The sequence below is a fragment of the Vulpes lagopus genome, chromosome 4 (assembly GCF_018345385.1).
Source record: "Vulpes lagopus strain Blue_001 chromosome 4, ASM1834538v1, whole genome shotgun sequence".
Taxonomy (NCBI): domain Eukaryota; kingdom Metazoa; phylum Chordata; class Mammalia; order Carnivora; family Canidae; genus Vulpes; species Vulpes lagopus.
Genome location: NC_054827.1, coordinates 33,302,531 through 33,323,984, shown reverse-complemented (window position 1 = coordinate 33,323,984; position 21,454 = coordinate 33,302,531). Strand labels below are relative to the sequence as shown.

At 35.0% G+C, this 21,454-nt stretch overlaps 1 protein-coding gene across 1 annotated transcript in view; it reads right to left on the bottom strand.

Annotated features, from left to right (window-relative positions):
- Positions 1-308: 308 nt before the first annotated feature.
- The window catches only part of ADAM32 (ADAM metallopeptidase domain 32), a 190,698-nt gene continuing 169,552 nt past the window's right edge, over positions 309-21,454 (bottom strand). The window contains exons 21-26 of the mRNA XM_041751039.1: positions 19,248-19,280; positions 15,185-15,223; positions 11,021-11,059; positions 9,925-9,963; positions 9,036-9,163; positions 309-499 (exon numbers count right to left, since the gene is read on the bottom strand). Coding sequence (XP_041606973.1) covers positions 9,157-9,163; positions 9,925-9,963; positions 11,021-11,059; positions 15,185-15,223; positions 19,248-19,280 — 157 coding nt within the window. The 3' untranslated portion in view covers positions 309-499; positions 9,036-9,156. The remainder of the gene's footprint in view (positions 500-9,035; positions 9,164-9,924; positions 9,964-11,020; positions 11,060-15,184; positions 15,224-19,247; positions 19,281-21,454) is intronic.

The window sequence follows — 21,454 nt, the reverse complement described above, 5'->3', positions numbered from 1 at the left end:
AGGATAAAGAACTCAAGAGACTTTATGACTGCAGAATTTTGATCTAATCAGGCAGAAATTAAAAATCAATGAAATGAGATGCAATTCAAACTAGAGGTCCTAACAACAAGGGTTAACGAGGTAGAAGAATGAGTGACATAGAAGACAAGTTGATGGCAAGGAGGGAAACTGAGGAAAAAAGAGAAAAACAATTTTTTTGACCCTTTCATTTTATTAAAATGGCATGTAATTAAAACAGCATACTGATCACTTCATACATCTGCGTGCCCCCCAGGTGTGTGGCTGAGGAGTGGTACGTGGGCTCCCTCCATGAGGCTGCAGACTCATGCACTGAGCAATTCATGTTCTTTATCAGTTTTCCCAACAGCGTCAGGATTTGATAATGGGTCGAGGTCACCAAAGAGGCTAAACCAGGCAGTCAGATCCGAGGCAGCCTTGGCAGGCTCTTTCATTGCAGGGCTGTTGTCATTTGGATAGGTTAAGGGAAATAAATGACAGCCTGAGGAAGAAAAATCTACGTTTAATTGGGGTTCCCAAGGGTGCCGAAAGGGACATAGGTCCACAATATGTATTTGAACAAATCATAGCTGAAAACTTTCCTAATCTGGGAAGGGAAACAGGCATTCAGATCCAGGAAATAGAGAGATCCCGTCCCGCCTAAAATCAATAAAAACCACTCAACACCTAGCATTTAATACTGAAGCTTGCAAATTCCAAAAATAAAGAGAAGATCCTTAAAGCAGCAAGAGACAAGAAATCTCTGACTTTTATGGGGAGAAATATTAGATTAACAGCAGACCTCTCCACAGAAACCTGGCAGGCCAGAAAGGGCTGGCAGGATATATTCAGGGTCCTAAATGAGAAGAACATGCAGCCAAGAATACTCTATGCAGCAAGGCTCTCATTCAGAATAGAAGGAGGAACAAGAGCTCCCAAGATCAGCAGAAACTGAAAGAATATGTGACCACCAAACCAGTTCTGCAAGAAATATTAAGGGGGACTCTGTAAAAGAGGAAGTCCAAGGAAACAATCCACACAACAGGGAATGAATAGGTATCATGATGACACTAAACTCGTATCTTTCAATAGTAACTCTGAACGTGAATGGGCTTAATGACCCCATCAAAAGGCGCAGGGTTTCAGACTGGATAAAAAAGCAGGACCCATCTATTTGCTGTCTATAAGAGACTCATTTTAGACATAAGGACACCTACAGCCTGAAAATAAAATGTTGGAGAATATTTACCATTCAAATGGTCCTCAAAAGAAAGCAGGGATAGCCATCCTTATATCAGATAAACTAAAGTTTATCCCGAAGACTGTAGTGAGAGATGAGAAAGACACTGTATCATACCTAAAGGATTTATCCAACAAGAGGACTTAACAATCATCAATATATATGCCCCGAATGTGGGTGCTGCCAAGTATATCAATCAATTAATAACCAAAGCTAAGACATTCTTAGATAATAATACACTTATACTTGGTGACTTCAACGTAGCGCTTTCTACAATCAATAGGTCTTCTAAGCACAACATCTCCAAAGAAACAAGAGCTTTAAATGATACACTGGACCAGATGGATTTCACAGATATTTACAGAACTTTACATCCAAATGCAACTGAATACACATTCTTCTCAAGTGCACATGGAACTTTCTCCAGAATAGACCACATACTGGGTCACAGATCAGGTCTTAACCAATACCAAAAGACTGGGATCATCCCCTGCATATTTTCAGACCATAATGCTTTGAAATTAGAACAAAATCACAAGAAGAAGCTTGGGAGGATTTCAAACACGTGGAGGTTAAGGACCACCCTGCTAAAAGATGAAAGGGTCAACCAGGAAATTAGAGAAGAATTACAAAGATTCATGGAAACTAAGGGAACAAAGATACAATCAATTGGAAAAGGACAAACATTCTATGATCTCATTCATTTGGGGAATATAAAAAATAGTGAAAGGGAATAAAGGGAAAAGGAGAAAAAAATGAATGGGAAATATCAGAAAGGGACACTGAAAATAAGAGACTCCTAACTCTGGGAAACGAACTAGGGGTGGTAGAAAGGGAGGTGGTAGAAAAGGACCAGCAAATAGAGCCTAGGACTAGCAGAAGATGGTAAATAATAAAGATTAGAGCAGAAATAAATGACATATAAACAAACAAAAAACCAGTAGGACAGATCAACAAAACTAAGAGCTGGTTCTTTAAAAGAATTAGTAAGAATAAAATTGACAAACACGTAGCCTGACTTATAAAAAAGAAAAGAGTTGAGTGTCCAACTCTTGTTTTTGGCTCATGATCTCAAGGTTATGGGATTGAGCCCCATATCAGGCTCTATACTCACCATGAAGTCTGTTTGAGACTCTCCCTCTGCCCCTCACTCCTACCCTCCGTCTCTCTCTCTCTCTCTCTCTCTCTCTCAAATAAATAAATCTTAGAGAAAAAAAAAAACAGAAAAAAGAAAGGACTCAAATATATAAAAATCATGAATGAAGGAGGAGATATCACAATCAACACCACAGAAATACAAAACAATCATAAGAGAACTCTTGGAAAATTACATGCCAACAAACTACGCAATCTGGAAGAAATGGAAAAATTCCTAGAAAAATACAAACTACCAAAACTGAAACAGGAAAAAATAGAAAACCTGAACATACCCATAACCAGCAAAGAAATTGAATCAGTAATCAAAAATCTCCCAACAAACCAAAGTCCAGGACCAGATAGCTTCCCAAGGGAATTCTACCAGACATGTAAAGAAAAGTTTACACCTATTCCCAAACTATTCCAAAAAATAGAAATGGAAGAACAGCTTCCAACCTCATTCTATGAGGCCAGCATTACCTTGATTCCAAAATCAGACAAAGACACCACTAAAAAAGGAGAATTACAGGCCAATATCCCTATCCATGAACAAAGGATGCAAAAATTTTCAACAAAATACTAGTAAATCAAATCCATAGTACATTAAAAGAATTATGCACCACAATCAAGTGGGATTTTTGCTGGGCTGCAGGGGTGATTCAATATTCACAGATCACCACATTAGTAAAAGAAAGGATAAGAACCATATTACCCTCTCCATAGATGCAGAAAAAGCATTTGACAAAGTATAGCATCCTTTCTTGATAAAAACTCCCAAAAATATTGGGAGATAAATGGACATATCTCAACATCATAAAGGCCATATATGAAAGACCCATAGCTAATATAATCCTCAATGGATGATTTTTTTCAAAATTCTAAATGTTTATTGCCAGAATAGCAAACTTCATAAAGATACCTTTTAAAAGTACATAGTAAATGACAAGCAAATTAAACAGAAAACTTTGACCAAAGAAAAGCAAAGATTGATGCTATCATGCACATAGAGTCAAATTAAGACCAAACCAAACAGGTGCATTTAAGAATATATGGGTTACATAATCCACAATCTAAGACTAAAGGAGACTTATTCCAAAACATTTGGGGTGGAGTATTCTAGGGAGAATGGGAGGAAGAATTTTCTCTTAATACAGAAAATTGAAATATTTAGATGAGACACAGACTGATGACTAAAACATCAATGATCAGCTTAATTTCATCTCTAAGAACAGATATCTGGATTATAGGCCAAAAGAAGTACAAGAATCGATCAAATAACCAGGGAGAAAATTAAAGCAGTCATCAGAAACCTCCCAAGACACAAAAGTCCAGGGCCAGATGGCTTCCCAGGGGAATTGTATCAAATGTTTAAAGAAGAAACCATACCTATTCTACTAAAGCTGTTTGGAAAGAAAGAGATGAAGTACTTCCAAACTCTTTCTATGAGACCAGCATCACCTTAATTCCAAAACCAGACAAAGAGCCCACCAAAAAGGGAGAATTATAGACCAGTATCCCTGATGAACATGGATGCAAAAATCCTCAACAAGATACCAGCCAATAGGATCCAACAACACATTAAGAAGATTATTCACCATGACCAAGTGGGATTTATCCCCAGGATGCAAGGCTGGTTCAACACTTGTAAAGCAATCAATGTGATTGATCATATCAGCAAGAGAAAAAACAAGAACCATATGATCCTCTCAATAGATGCATTTGACAAAATACAGCATCCATTCCTGATCAAAACTCTTCAGGGTGTAGGGATAGAGGGAACATTCCTCAGCATCTTAAAAGCCATCTATGAAAAGCCCACAGCAAATATCACTCTCAATGGGGAAACACTAGGAGCCTTTCCCCTAAGATCAGGAACACGACAGGGATGTCCACTCTCACCACTGCTATTCAACATAGTACTAGAAGTTGTAGCCTCAACAATCAGGCAACAAAAAGAAATAAAAGGCATACAAATGGGCAAAGAAGAAGTCAAACTCTCACTCTTCGCAGATCACATGATACTGTACATAGAAAACCCAAAAGACTCCACCCCAAGACTGCTAGAACTCATATGGCAATTTGGCAGTGTGGCAGGATACAAAACCAATGCCTAGAAATCAGTGGCATTTCTATACACTAACAATGAGACTGAAGAAAAGAGAAATTAAGGAGTCCATCCCATCCCATTTACAATTGCACCCAAAAGTATAAGGTACCTAGGAATAAACCTAACTAAAGAGGTAAAGTATCTGTACTCTAAACACTGCAGAACACTTCTGAAAGAAATTGAGGAAGACACAAAGAAATGGGAAAACATTCCATGCTCATGGATTGGAAAAATTAATATTGTGAAAATGTCTATGCTACCCATGGCAATTTACATGTTTAATGCAATCCCTATCAAAGTACCATGGACTTTCCTAAGAGAGTTGGAACAAATCATCTTAAGATTTGTGTGAAATCAGAAAAGACCCCGATTAGCCAGGGGAATATTAAAAAAGAAAACCAGAGCCGGGCGCATCACAATGCCAGATTTCAGGTTGTACTACAAAGGATGGTAATCAAGACAGTGTGGTACTGGCACAAAAACAGACACATAGATCAATGGAACAGAATAAAGAACTCAGAAATGGGCCCTCAACTCTATGGTCAACTAATATTCGACAAAGCAGGAAAGACTATCCACTGGATAAAGGACAGTCTCTTCAAAAAATGGTGCTGGGAAACTTGGACATCCATATTCAGAAGAATAAAACTGGACCACTCTCTTACACCATACACAAAGACAAACTCAAAATGGATGAAAGATCTAAATGTGAGAGAAGATTCCATCAAAATCCTAGAGGAGAATACAGGCAACACCCTTTTTGAACTTGACCACAGCAACTTCTTGCAAGATACATCCATGAAGGCAAGAGAAACAAAAGCAAAAATGAATTATTTGGACTTCATCAAGATAAGAAGCTTCTGCACAGCAAAAGAAAAGTCAACAAAACTAAAAGATAACCTAGAGAATGGGAGAAGATATTTGCAAATGATGTATCAGATAAAGGGCTAGTATCCAAGATCTATAAAGAACTTATTAAACTCAACAGCAAAGAAACAAACAAGCCAATCATGAAATGGGTAAAAGGCGTAAACAGAAATCTCACAGAGGAAGACATAGACATGGCCAACAAGCACACGAGGAAATGCTCCGCATCACTTGCCATCAGGGAAATACAAATCAAAACCACAATGAGATACCACCTCACACCAGTGAGAATGGGGAAAATTAACAAGACAGGAAACAACAAATGTTAGAGAGGATTTGGAGAAAGGGGACCCTCTTGTGCTGTTGGTGGGAATGTGAACTGGTACAGCCACTCTGGAAAACTGCGTGGAGGTTCCTCAAAAAGTTAAAATTAGAGCTACCCTACGACCCAGCAATTACACTACTGGGTATTTACCCCAAAGATACAGATGTAGTGAAACAACAGGACTCCTGCACCCCAATATTCATAGCATCAATATCCACAATAGCCAAACTGTGGAAGTAGCTATGGATAAACAAGATGTGATATATACATATATATATATATATATATATATATATATATATATATACACACACACACACACACACACAATGTAATATTCCTCAGCCATCAGAAAGGACAAATACCCACTATTTGCTTTGACATGGATGGAACTGGAGGGTATTATGCTGAAGTAAGACAATCAGAAGGACAATTATCATATGGTTTCACTCATATGGGGAATATAAGAAATAGTGAAAGTGATTATAAGGGAAAGGAGGGGAACTGAGTGGGAAAAATTAGAGAGGGAGACAAACCATGAGACTCCTAACTCTGGGAAACAAACAATGGGTTGTGGAAGGGGAGGTTGGTTGGGAGTTAGGGTAACTGGGTGATGGGCACTGAGGAGTGCACTTGATAGGATGAGCAATGGGTGTTAATACTATATGTTGGCAAATTCAAACTTCAATAAAAACAAATGTATAAAATTTAAAATTAAAAAACAAATTTTTTCAAACAGATAAAGGTGGAAGAATTTGTCACCATCACTAGCATATTGTAACGAATACTAAAGAAAGTTATTCAAGGTGAGGGAAGTGATCTCATATGGAAGCACAGATTTCAAAGAAGAAATAAGAGTATCTAATACTTGAAAATAAACATGTGGGTAAATGTAAAAGACTAAATTTTTTGAAAATGCTATTGACTTTTTCAGGTGAAAATAATAGCAATATATAGATGGAATTATAAAATACGTAGAATTAAATGTAGCACCACAGGCAAGAAGAGGTAACAAAAATTATACTGTTGTATTTTGTTGTTTGTTAAGTAGGATAATACTAATTCAAGGTAGACTATGATAAATTAAGCATGCATATTATTATCTCTGGATTAGCCACCAAAAATAGTAATAATGTTAAAAAGGGACAGTTAGAAGAGCTATACATAAAGAAAAATAGATCAATGCTCAACTAACCTAAAAGAAAGAGGGGAGAAAAAAATAACGAAGAAATGTGAGACATATAAAAAATACATAACACAATAGTAGGCTTAAAACAAACAGTATCAGAAATTATATTAAATGTAAATGCTGTTGACACTTCAATTTAAAAACAACCACCTGAATTTAAAAAGATACAAGACTCAACTATGTGCAGTTCACATCGGATACATTTTATTTTTTTAAGACTTTATGTATTGATTTGAGAGAAAGTAGAGCCAGGGAGATCACAGAGGGAGAGGACGAGGGAGAATCACTGCTGAGCAGGAAGCCTAATGTGGGGCTGGATCCTAGGACTCTGAGGTCATGATTCTAGCTTAAGGCTGACACTTAACCAACTGAGCCACCCAGGTACCCTTAAATACATCTTAAATATAAGGAAGGATACACTGAAAGTTAAAGAAGGAAAAAAGATATCCCATGCAAAGAATAACTGTAAAAAAGCTGGCATGGCTATATTAATATCAGAAAAAAAGCAAATTGTAAAACTTAAAGTATAAATAAAGATAAAAAGAAGAATTATGTCATGATAAAAAGGCAATTCATCAGGAAAATATACCAGTGCTAAAGATTTATGCACTAAAATATGACTTGAAAATATGTGAAACACTATTAATATACCTAAAACAAATTATCAACAACAGTAGACAATTTTAACACATCTCTCTTAGGAAATAATAGAAAGAGAGTAAAAAATGTTATAGATTTCAAAAACACTGGTAACAAACTTGACAAGTTTGCAAAACACAAACAAAATACAACAATTGCAAATAACACATTTTTTAGTTCATATGGAGCATTCACCAAAATAGACCATAGGTGGACCATAAACAAAACAATAATTTCAAAGGTTTGAAATTGTTAATGTATATTCTCTGAACATGATTGAATTAACATGATTGAAGAAATACGAAATGATTAAGCCAAAAACATGCAAATATTTGGAAGTTAACACATTTCTAAGTAACCCATAATGCAGAGATCAAAGTGAAAATTAGAAAATGTTTGACCTGAAGAATAATAAAAATACAATATATCAAAATTAATAAAATGAAGCTAAACAAGTATATAGAACAAATTTATACTTTTAAAGGGATTATAAAAGGTTTAAAATGAATGATCTATACTCTACTTCCAGAAGCTAGGAAAAGAGCAAATAAAAAAAAAATCAATGAAATAGAAAACAGAGATGCAATAAAGAAAAAATAAGACAAGAGGTAGTCTGAAGAGGTTAATAGATTATTGTTATGTTATCAAGACCGATTAGAAGAGAACAAGTATCACCATGATCAGTAATGAAAGAAGGGACATAACTATAGACACTAAAAAAGGTGTTTAAGAACAACTTTATGACAAAAGATTGACCACTAAATGAAAAAGATAAACTCCTTTAAGATTACAGTATTTGAAAAAAAAAAAACTATTGCAAGAATAAATGAATAATCTGAATAGTCCTCTGTTAAAGAAATTGAATCCATAATTAAAGATCTACTCACAAAGAAAACTCCAGCTTCATTAGTGAATTTTGCCAAATATTTAATTGGAAAACTAAACAATTTCATACAAACTTTTAGAAAATGGAAAATGACAGAACCTTTTCCTAACTCAGTTTATTAACCTTGTCACCAAACTCTGATAGGGATTAAACTTTGCCCCTAAGTTCCAAGCCCAAGCTCTCTGGGTCCTCCAGTCTTCTGGGATTCACCCTGTGGATCACCTCACTAATGAACAAGGGAAAGGTGGCGGGTAAAACAAGATTCCTGGACAGTAACGTGTAGTCCTCAAAATGAACACAGCTTCCCTCAGAAGCCTGGACTGCAGTTGTGGCAAAGGCAAGGTAAGCAAATATCTGGATTAACTGAGATCTCTATGCAGCCAGACAAGTCCAGTGAGAAGTACCAGGAAGAGGAACATGGACTACCATCCAGAGCTCTTCCTGAGAAAAAGCAGTTGATGCAAACTCCCAGCATCTGGGGCCCCAGGCAAGTAAGTGGGAATGAGTGGTGGGAGAGCTGTGAAAAAGAGCTCAGGGAGGCTGGGTGGGATGGAGATGCTTGAGTTGAAATGAGTATCTTCAGTTAAGGACCCTGAAATGAGAGAACTGCAGCCTCAGGGGTAGAGGAAGAAAGAAAAACAGATGCACCTGCAAATAGTTCCACACTCCAGTTTATTGTTTCCTTCAACTGTGACCATGGGGAGGAAAGGTGGAATTTTCATTTCTCAATGAAACACTTCATAATATCCATTGTCTTCTGAAGGAATTACTAGTTACTATGGAAGAAGAAAAAGACACATATGATTAAGGTACTGACAGCAAATAAATTACATTCCACTGCAAAATATACAAACAACAGGGGGTACTGCCAAGCAAAAAATTCATGTCAGAAAAAATAATTCTAGAAAAACGTTCTGCAATTTTGCTTGTGAAATTATTTGGCTGTGAGTAATGTTAATGCTACAATTTTCTGAGATTTCTGGGGAAGAATCTTATTTAATCAGATATATTTGCAAATGAGAAAATCTTACGTTTTTCCACATATAATGAAATGTTTATGAATAAAACAGTCAAGTCTTTTGCAATTTTCTAGAAATCTAAATATATATTAATTTCATGTTTTCCATATGTTGGAGCCAATCTGGTTTTTCATGTTGTAATCAGTGTTTTATTTTTGGCAGTTGGAAACTCATAGGCCTTAAATATTGTGCCTAATGTATAAAGTGGCCCTGATTTTGAATTTATTTTATGGGCAAATTTACATATCTTATATTTTATTAGATTCAACTCTTCAATTCCATTCTATCCACAAGAGCAAGTTCCCAACAGATTTATGAGAACTTTACTAAACTGAAAAAAAGACTAAGTAAATAAATACTCATTAATAATAAGATTAGTAAAGATTAATATGTTGTTTCTGATGTAGTACTTTACTAACTCATCTACCCAATAAATACCTAGGAATTAATTGTAGATTATGAATTTCATTTCTATTTCAAACATACTTATTTTAAGAGACAGTTCCTAATGTACTTACCTACTATTATGTGTTTGGGTGCTTTCCTGTGATTTAGATCTAAATACATAAGGAAATAATACTTTTAGTGTCATAAGATACAATTCAGTAAAGTTATTTTATATTTTTAATGGAAGTTTCTTCCTCTTTCCCTTCAAAAGAGTAGTAAGAAAGAAATATCTGCCAAATGTCTATGTTTATACTATTTATTACCAAAGTCAAACTCTTGGGACTCTTTTCTAATTTTCATATTTCTGGATTTATCTTTGATCCTCTAACCAAAAGAATTAGAGAAAAAAGATAAATTGAAGACCAATTAGGTGAGGTTTATTGATAGAGAAAATAATATAGATGGTAAGATTAGTGAGATAATTTAGTGACAAGTGATATAATTTTACCCTTTCCCATCCTTTCCTTACCTCTGCTATTTTATATCTTCAGAACTTAAAGCAGATTTTTCCTACTACTCTGACTATAAAACATACTTTTTAAATATACACTTGGCCCTTGAACAACTCAGGGGTTAAGGTTGTTAACCCCCCCACAGTCAAAATCCACCTATAACACTTGGACTCCCCCGCCCCCCTTAATAGTATACTGTTGACTGGAAGCCTTACTGATAGCATGAATAGTCAACACATGTTTCATTTCATATTCTATATCTATTATGTACTGTATTCTTATAATTAAGTGTGTTTATGACCCGATCCCTTTGACAAACTCCTCCTAAGTGACTTGAATTTACTCAGTTTTTCCTGAAGTTGTGGATGCAAATGTAATCTAAACAGAACACATTTCCCTTTATGTGTCTCATCATAAAGGATGTAAAAATGCTCTGCTTTTGAGTTAGTTCCACAAAATAATTCAGATATCTTGTCACATTAGATTTAACTAGTTTTTCCTATGTGTCAAAAAAGTAGGCAAGCAATAAAAATTTAGCCAACTGAAGAAAAAACTGAGTTAATAAATACTCATTCTTAGAATGGAAAATATTAATAAATCATTTTTAGGGCTCTATCAATTGTGGCTGCTCAAAAAATATTAAGCAATTATTTATTTGTTCATTCATATTTTTAAGACACACTTACTTATGAGAAATACTTCCTAAATTACTTACCTGCTGGTATATGTTTGAGCACTACTTTCTGACTTGGATCTAAACAAAAATTAGACATAAACAATGTCTAACAGTTATATTAAAAAAACTTGCCTACATTAAGAATTAAGATCAGGCCATTTTATAACAAAACTAACTTTTAACACTTGGGACATGCAAATAAGTAATATTCTTACTTACCCAACACCAAGTGCAACATACAATGCAAAATTTAAATTCTCCAGTGGGGAAAAGTATCAAGATAGCAGAGATGCATTTTTCTTCTTTATTACTTCTAAGTACAATATGTAAGTTTGACTATGAATGCCTAAATTTGTCAGTAGGCTCTAAGTTACCTTTTTAAACTCATTGATATGTAAATTGCCACATTTTGCAAATTAAAACACATTTATTTACTTCTGGGCAATCTGAGTGAAGTGACAGGAAAAAATTCCCCTTTCTATTCTGTAAGTAAAGCTTTCCCTTTTTATTCCACAGAAAAGCTAGAGAAGATAGCACAAAAATTTAATACCCAATGGAGATTGACAGCCAGAAAGGCTTTTCTTTCTGTCAGTAAAAAATCAAGAAACTAGAAGTCCAGAGGGAAAACATGAGCAAAAGCTGAATGACTACAAGAGAATATGAATTACACCCTAAGAGACATGGTTTTACTAACCCTAGCTTGGAAGAAGTTGAAGGCACAGACATTTAGGTTAGAAAGCTAGAACAAACCTCAGGACTCATAGTCCTAAATGGGAATAATGAAAGTTATGGCCACTGGGAATGCAACAGGTAAGTCGTCTTAGCCATGTGGATTGGAAAAGATCACCCAGAGATGTAAAAGCTCAGGCCTGCACTATATGTATAGGCACAGGACCTCAATTTCTTAATTCTACTACCCATGAATTTGAACCAGTAAGTATAGAAAATATTGAAACATTCATGCTCCAAGACAGGCAAGTCTTAAACATTCCCCTCTTCCTAATGTATGCCAACAACTCAAAGCATGCAGAATTCCCATGAGACCAATCATTGCTCCTGAGAATGGCACTGCTTACAAGTCTAAATTACAAACTACTGTGTGTTAAATGCCCATAGCCCCACATCATAGCACAACAGAACCAAAATCCACCCATTAAGATCAATGGACAATATAAAAAAGCTTTAATAGAAATGTTTAGGATCTCCATAATGATCAGGATGGGAATAGGCAAGAAAAGGATAACTGTTAAGAGAATAAATGATTTGGAAACTAATATGAAGAAATCATTGCAAGAAAAAGAGGTAAAAAAGTATAGTATATAAACAGCCCAGTTAGGAAACATGGAAGCTGGGACACCTAGGTGCCTCAGTGAGTGGTTGAGCATCTGCCTTCGGCCCAGGGCATAATCCTGGAGTTCCGGGATCAGGTCCCACATTGAGCTCCCTGTATGGAGCCTGCTTCTCTCTCTGCCTGTGTCTCTGCCTCTCTCTCTGTGTCTCATGAATAAATAAATAAAGAGATAAGGACTGGATTTTTTTTTCCAGAATTAATGACCTGAATGCTGTTATCTAGACTATTAAATCCAGACCAGTATCAATAAAAACAAATTATATCAGGACATATAATAAAATTCAGGACAACAAGGAAATCTTAGAAGACATTTGGAGAAAATGTACATTAATTGGAAAGGAATTAAGAAATAAATTAGATTCACAACTGAGGTCTCATCAGTGACAGTAAATGTCATCTTACAATAGAACACTTTAAAAGACTTGTGGAAAGTGGCTCTCAGCTAGAAGAGCATAACCATCTAAGTTATCTTTCAAAGATGAGTGCGAAAAAAAGACATATCCAGGCATTTAACACAAAATGCTTATCACTACAGACACTAATTGAAACTAAAAGGGTTGTACTTCAGGAAAAAGGAAATTGAAATTAAAATGAGAAAATAGGTTCAAGAATGAATGAAGAAACTAATTGATAAATATATTGTTAAATCCTAGTAAATATTTAATTAATATAATAACAACAATGACTAGAGGAAGGGAAGTCATGTAGATAAAGAACTGAGAAATTAAGTCAAATGACAGGGCAGCCCGGGTGGCTCAGCAGTTTAGCGCCACCTTCTGTCCAGAGTGTGATCCTGGAGACCCCGGATCAAGTCCCACGTCTGGCTCCCTGCTTGGAGCTGGCTTCTCCCTCTCCCTATCTCTGTATCTCTCATGAATAAATAAATAAAATCTTTAAAAAAAAATAAAAGTCAAATGACAATATGTGAGGGATTAATAATTGGGTTTTGCTATTAAATGTTCTAAAATCCTTCTATTGTTTAGGGAAAGATGGAAAATATTAACTGAATTGAAATATTTAAAAATTAATTATGCTTAAGTGGCATTAATATAACCAAACTGAGAGTCACTCCTCTCTGCATTCCTTGACTTCAACCACCTTTCCCACTAACTTTTCACCAGATAAAAATCATTCCAGAAAATAAATGACCTGAACATGTGGATGCTATGTTTGTAAAACACAGCAACAGAATCAAATGACATCATTATTAAAACTTAAGTGAATAATTATCCTAAAACTGTTTCCCTAGTGCATATCAAGCCCAAAGGTTAGACCAGTGGATTAACATCCAAAATTATACTACTCCAACAGAAATGTACATTTTCCTATAATTCATGCTATCATCCCCTACTCAGTGTAGGTAAATAGTGGCCCCAGGAGAGATCAATTGCATTAATAAGTTTTTAGGATATGAGAAAAGAAATGAGAGCAGTTATAACATTATAGATATATGGATGTGTATGTGTGTTTGTGTGTGTGTGTGTGTGTGTATGTGCTTTGTGTTTGTAAGTTTTTTTGTTTGTCTGTGGGCAGGGGGCAAGTAGGAGATTAAAAGCATTCATTCATTCATTCATTCATTCAGCAAATATTTTTTGAGCACTTACCATAAGCTAAGAACTCTACTACATGCTGGCTATACAATGCTGAGCAAGATAATGGCTTTTATTTTCTAAGGTAACCTGGACATATAATAAGACATACATCCAAGGTTAGGAAAAGTAACTGAGACTTGTTGTGTTTGAGTACCATATGAGAACTCCTTGACACAAAGAGGACATATTATTATCATTATTATTATTAAATGAAAATCAATTTTTTAAGTTTGGTGATGGTAACTCATGACTTCAAAGTGTCATTATAAAGAGAAGATCAGGGATCCCTGGGTGGCGCAGCGGTTTAGCGCCTGCCTTTGGCCCAGGGCGCGATCCTGGAGACCCGGGATCGAATCCCATGTCGGGCTCCCGGTGCATGGAGCCTGCTTCTCCCTCTGCCTATGTCTCTGCCTCTCTCTCTCTCTGTGACTATCAAAAATAAATAAAAATTAAAAAAAAAATAAATAAAGAGAAGATCATAACAATAAAAGAAGATAAGAAAAAGGCATTCTTATTGAAAAGGAAGCCCTCTTCTGGAATAAGACAAATTATACAACCATGTTCTACAGCCTAGAAAATTTACTCTATATATTTAGAAGTGTTTTAGACTAGCAATGGACTTCAAAGAATGTATAAGGAATAATACCAGCCTCCCTTAAGTCAGAGAGGAGTGAAAACTCCTAAACATTTTATATCCGCAGACAGACTCTAAACCCAAAAATGATAGATGTGGGAATCTAAATACTTACAGTTTTATTATACAGAAATATTCACCTTTCAGGAAATGGACAGTAATCTAATTAAACTACTTTGTGATACTGAGAGGCTATGGAAGATACAGAATTTTTTTTTTTTCTGATGTTTCTCCTCAGCAAAGTTTTCTTAAATGACCAGAGTAAGCATTCACTCAGTTGTTCATGAGCATACATATTGAATTTCTAGTTGTAAAGTCTCCAAATACAGAAGTAAACTTCCCCATTTATGAGTTAGCTCCATAATCATTTCACCAATTACTTATTCTTTTGTTTCCAAAAATTAAACTCCTAACATACATTAACAAACTGAAAGAAAGAAGACATTGATTTTTCTAGACAAATCGTCATTAGTTACTAGACTGGCAAATACTAATAGGTTATTTTTTGGTGTAGTACCATACCAATTATTACTGTTCAATACATAGCAATTTATTGTTGATTGTCAATTTGTTCATCTTATTTCAAACATATACTTATTTTAAGAAATACATCCTAATTTACTTACCTGACTGTATCTGTTTGGCTGCTGCTTTCTGATCTGGATCTAAATGAGAAGGTAAGTAATGCTTCCAAGTTAATGCTAAAAAAAATTTGTCTCCATAACAAATGAATGTCAGACTATCTTGTGATCTGCATTAACTCTTTTATACCACTAATTACCAGTAATGAATAATTTTAAAAGATTACTGAATTAGGGCATACAGATAAATAATATCCTAATTTACACATGTACCAAGTCCATAAAGAACATAAATTTCAAATCTCCAATAAGGAAAGGGGCAAGAAAAAGGATTAATTTTTCTCCTTATTACTTGTTTGTGAATATATGTTTGATTTTGAATGCCTAATTCTGGCCTCAGGTTCCAATCTAATGCTTTACCCACAGAAAAATTATTATAGGTCATGATTTAAAACCCTCACTGACTTCTGGACAATCAGGCAGACTGGGCTGACAGGGTAGTTTTCCGCCATCCATCCCACACAGAGAAATAGTAAAAGCAAAACAAAACAAAACAAAATACTAAACAAAATTTAAGAGAAGAAATGGAAATTTCCAATGATAGTTTTAAAAAGAAAGGAAATTGAAAGCGTGAAAGATAAATTAGAAGTAAGTCAATCAGAGAAGGACAAACATTATATGGTTTCATTCATATGGGGAATATAAGAAATAGTGAAAGGGATTAAAGGGGAAAGGAGAGAAAATGAGTGGGAAATATCAGAGAGGAAGACAAAACATGAGAGACTCCTAACTCTGGAAAATGAACAAGGGGTAGTAGAAGGGGAGGTAGGTGGGGGGACTGGGTGACTGGGTGATGGGCATTGGGGGGGGCACTTGATGGGATGAGCACTGGGTGTTATACTATATGTTGGCAAATTGAACTCTAATAAAAAATATACCAAAAAATGAGAAAAAAAAAAAAAGAAAGCTGAATGACTCCAGAACTATGTGAATTAGTCATCCACGTTAACCTATAAGAAGTTGAGACCTCCTGGAAAGCTGAAACAGACTTCCTTCTCTAAACCTGGAAGTCAAAAAAGGCAGATAGTAAAGTTTTCACCATTAATCATTGGGATGCAGCAGGGAAATTACTTCAGATGTATAGACAGAAAAGGATATCCTAGAGACACAGAAACCCTAAGTGCTTAAAATGGCTTAGCAATATGGATGGAATAAATATCACATAGAGAAACAGGAACCTCAAGCCTTACCAAATTTAGGTTAGGATACCAGTCCATGCTTCCCATGATTTCTAGATCTCCAGGTGTCACAAGTGTAATTATGACTTAGGAGGGTAACACATGAAATAATCTCCAGAAGGAAGATTCTACAAAGCAGGATACACAGAAATCTCATGAGATAATCACCGTTGCTTAAGGTGGCCTTGCAATCAAAGAAAAAAGCCACTAAGAGTCCACAGCTGAAGAAAAGTAAAGATTTCATTTACAAAAAAAAAAAAAAAAATCCAAAATTGAAGAAAGTTTTGTGTCTTTTCACTGAAAGAAAATAATGAGTCTGGTTCATGAGTTAAGAAAAAAATCTCATGGGGATCCCTGGGTGGCTCAGCGGTTTAGTGCCTGCCTTTGGCCCAGGGCGCGATCCTGGAGTCTCGGGATCGAGTCCCGCGTTGGGCTCCCGGTGTGGAACCTGCTTCTCCCTCTGCGTCTCTGCCTCTCTCTCTCTCATAAATAAATAAATAAATAAATAAATAAATAAATAAATCTTAAAAAATAAAAAGAGAAAGAAAAAAATCTCTACCAGAATATATTTTAATGAAATAATAACTCTAGGAATAAGAAAAAAATATAGAGGTTTGTTAGGCAGAATTCTAGAGATCGCTTCTTAAGATCTCCATTCCTTGGTTATTCAAGCACTCTTCTAAGTACTTAAAAGGTTTTACAAGTGCAATTACAGCTGCAAATCAATTGACCTTAAAATACAAAGATTTGTCCAACCCAATCAGATGAGCCCATCAAAAGTAGAATATTCTGATGCTGTCAGAAAAGGAATTAAGAGAGAGTCAAAGCCTAATAAATGCACTTTTTTTCCTTGAAAATGAAGGGAGGTACATGAAAAACAATGCAGGCAGGTTCTGTGGGTAGGAAGGAGCCCCTACCAGACAGCCAGTAAGGAAATAGGTAGCTCAGATCCATTGTTCCAAGAAATTAGATTCTGCTTACAACCTGAATGAGCTAGGAACATAGCCTGGCCTTCAGGCCTTCTGGTCAGCCTGTGACAACCCAGTCAAATCCACCCGATTTCTCTTTTTCTTCCTTCCTTCCTTCCTTCCTTCCTTCCTTCCTTCCTTCCTTCCTTCCTTCCTTTCTATTTTATCTATTTATTTAGAGAGAGAAAGGGAGAGCTTCCACTTCCTCATGAATGCATATGCAAGAGTAGGTAGGGATAGAGAAAGAGAGAAAAAAATTTCAAGGAGACTCCCTGCTGAGTGCAGAGCCTAACTCAGAGGTAAATCTCATGACCCTGAGATCATGATTTGAGCCAAAATCAAGAGTTGGATGTTTAACTGACTAAGCCACTCATGCACCCAATCCACCTGGATTTCTAATTTACAGACCTTTGACAGAATAAATGAATATTGTTTTAAGTCATTACATGTGTGGTAATATGTTATAAAGCCATATAAATACAAAGCCTACTACAGATTTTTAATTATTTTTCATTTAATTTAATAATCTTATTAATTTTTCAGAAATAAATGAATAAACACACTAACAGAAAATTTATCATCATCATCAGTAAATGCCAAATTACACTGACATATCTTCAAATAGCTGAGGTAAAATTAACTCCCAATTTGAAGTCCACAGTATGTAGACTCACATTCAAGAGTAAAAATAAAATAAAGAAAATTTCAGGTGGATAAGATAACAGTTTACTACACAGAGATTCATTGATGGAAATTCTAAGAGATCAACTTGAACAGTGAACAAATAAAATGGCAAATATGTAGTGAAATCCTAGTATATTTTGACTAAATACAATAATGACAATGATAAGGATGACTTGTTTGCAGCAGGTTAAAATTCAGAAGTAACTAAATACCAAATAATAATAATAGACAAGAGTAAAGAAAAGATTATAGGGTTAAATAGACTAAGATCAGTAGGTTGTTAGAAGACTGTAAGTGTTCGTTATATCTAAAATTCAAAAATTAACATTTAATTTTAATAAATAAATAATAATATAAGAATTCAATCATTTAAAAAATCACTAAAGTAATATAATTAGAACATATAATGACCAAATTAATAGAAAGAAGAGATAATGAAAGTACAATTGATATAACAGACAAGAAAATAGAAAAATAAAATACTGGCAAAGTATGGTGAAAAGAAAAAAAACTAAATGGTAGAATTCGGTCTAAATATATCAGCAAACATAAGTGTATAAACGTATTAATTCAACTATTGAAAAACTCTTGAGATTATGTATTTTTAAAGTCCATTTGTTTAGTCCAGGTTGTTTTTAAAGAAACCAACTAATAAAAGGTTGAAACTAAAAGAACTCAAATGTTATATCATGTAAATCTAATAAATAGAATGTTCATAGAGCAGTTATAAAACAGTAAGGACTAAATTTATGGTTAAGAAACACTAGTGGGGACAAAATACTAACTAACAGCACAATTAGGTCAATATAACTAGTTCTTCCCAATCCATAATTATTATAGATTTTGCCTCAGCCTTGTCACATACAATCTATGAAATGTCAGGTATTTGCTTGTTTATTTACCCAAACAATACATGAATATAACCCAAGTTGGGTCACTTCTAGGCACTACCTAGCCTTTTTCTCTACTAATTATATACATCTTATCTCTTATTAGAGTTAGCTATTTTAGTCCTTGTTTCCTCAGAGTAGACTTCTAATAAACATTTATTAAATGAATAAAAGACTAATTTACTAGAAACTAAATCACTATATATTAGTAGCCTGGTTTTCAGTACATTACCAATTGCATCTGTTCAAGTGATATCCAAAAAGTGTGAATTAATTCATTCTTAACTTACAATATATGTGTTTTTAAGATACCTTCTAATTTACTCACCTGCTAGCAAATGTGTGAGTGCTGCCTTCTGAGCTGGATATAATAAAAAAAAAAAAAAAAAAAAAGGAAAATAGTGCCTCATGTTAGTCCTAAGAAAGTCTTGTTCAATTGCATCAATAAAAGTCAGGGCATTTTATAAGCATTATTACCTCTTTTACAAGGCTAGTTACCAATAAAGAAAATAATGTTTTCTTTAACATAAACAAAGATGTTTTCTTTAAAATAAACAAAGATGGAAATAAATAATATTCTTATTTACCCATTTATCTCATCCACAGAGTGCATATTTCAAATTCCACAGACATCAAAAAGGCACAGATTTACTTTTTTCCTTATCACTTCTGAACATAGAATACAAATTTGACCCTCAGTGCCTGATTCTGACCTTCATGCCCCAACTTTTAACTTTTATTTGTTGATTACATTTTGTGAATTTCAAAAACCCATACTGGCTTCAAGGCAATCTCGTAGAGTGAGTAGGCAGGGAAATTTCCCCTTTCTATTCCTCGTAACACAGAGGAGTGCTGAAAACAATAATACTAACATTGAATATGTAACTGAGTTTAACAATAAGACTTCTGGTGCTAATTAAAATGAAGAAACTAAGAGTTGAAATGGTAAAAAAGGAGCTAAAATTGAATCACTGCAAGGGCATTTAAACCAGTAATAACACCTTTCAGGCTAAAGATTTAATAGCTTCTCTTTAGAAGGAGTTAAGGTTCCAGGCCTTTGCATGTAGGGAAACTGTTATTTCCTTAATTAAACCTGAAAGCCATGAAGAGCCATACCACCCATGAAACACAGATAATTAAAATTCTGACCAATGACCTTTGGAATGCAGCAGAGAAAGGAGGATATGTAGATGGGAAAAATAATGCATAACTGGGAGAAATAGGAATCCCAATCTTCCACAAAGTGTAATTTTTTTTGCTTAACAAAAGAAGCATAAATGAAACAATCCACATGTATTTATCTTCAACACAAAACGTGTAGAATTCTCATAGGAAAATCATAAACATTGAAGACAAAAGAGTCTACGATTACAAACTGCTAAGAGTTAATGTGAACAGCCACAGCAAAACAATTAATTCACATACCAAAAAGCACAAATGATTTTTAAAAGTTTATATAAGAATATTTTAAATATCCATAGAGATTTTTACAAGAACAAAATCCATAAACCTAAAACAGAAACAGTGATGGCAGAAGAACTGGAGAAATGAAAGAGAACTCTAACACAACGTGAGATGTACATAACTACGAATGTGGTTACAAATCATAAAGGCGTATTTCCAATTCTGATCATAATAATGGAGTAACATACTCAGTTTACCCTCCTGCTTAATACAACTGAAAATCCAGACGAAATATGAAACAGTGGTTGAATAGTAGGCAGACAGGACATTGAATAGTAGGCAGCACAGGACAGTGATATCTGACAGAAAAGAATAAAAATGGTGAGACCTATGATTGACCCTTCTTACTGCCTGGTGGGAGTTTCCAGATCATCACACAGCCAGAGGCATGCAAGCAAAACCCAGAAATCTCCCTGAGTTGAACTAATAGAACTGGGGGTCTAGGGAGGGCAAGGCAGTTAGAATTCACAGAGAAAAATACAGGACAGGGAAAGAACTACACAAAGAGAACTCCTGAGATCTGAGGAGGGTCCCTGTTGAGTCTTCTGCAAAGTGCTGTTCGCTGAACACAAGTGAGGAAGCTACTTAAGCCAGTGAAAAATTATTTGAAATTGAACATATTTTGTGCTCACATAGGGACATGATATTTTAAAATATCATGTAATGGAGAATTGGGTAGAGTTACTCAAAAGGGGATTGGCCTCTGTAGTGTTGACTATTCTGATCCAACTTAACAAAAAATTAAAAACAATCATGTTACAAAACAAACAATCAGAAACAGTACTCTGCCACAGAGTTACAGAATTTGAATTACAGTTCAACGTCAGAAAGCCAATTCAGGGATCCCTGGGTGGCGCAGCGGTTTGGCGCCTGCCTTTGGCCCAGGGCGCCATCCTGGAGACCCGGGATCGAATCCCACATCAGGCTCCCGGTGCATGGAGCCTGCTTCTCCCTCTGCCTGTGTCTCTGCCTCTCTCTCTCTCTCTCTCTGTGTGACTATCATAAATAAATAAAAAAAATTAAAAAAAAAAGATAAAAAAAAAAAAGCCAATTCAGAAACACAATTATAAA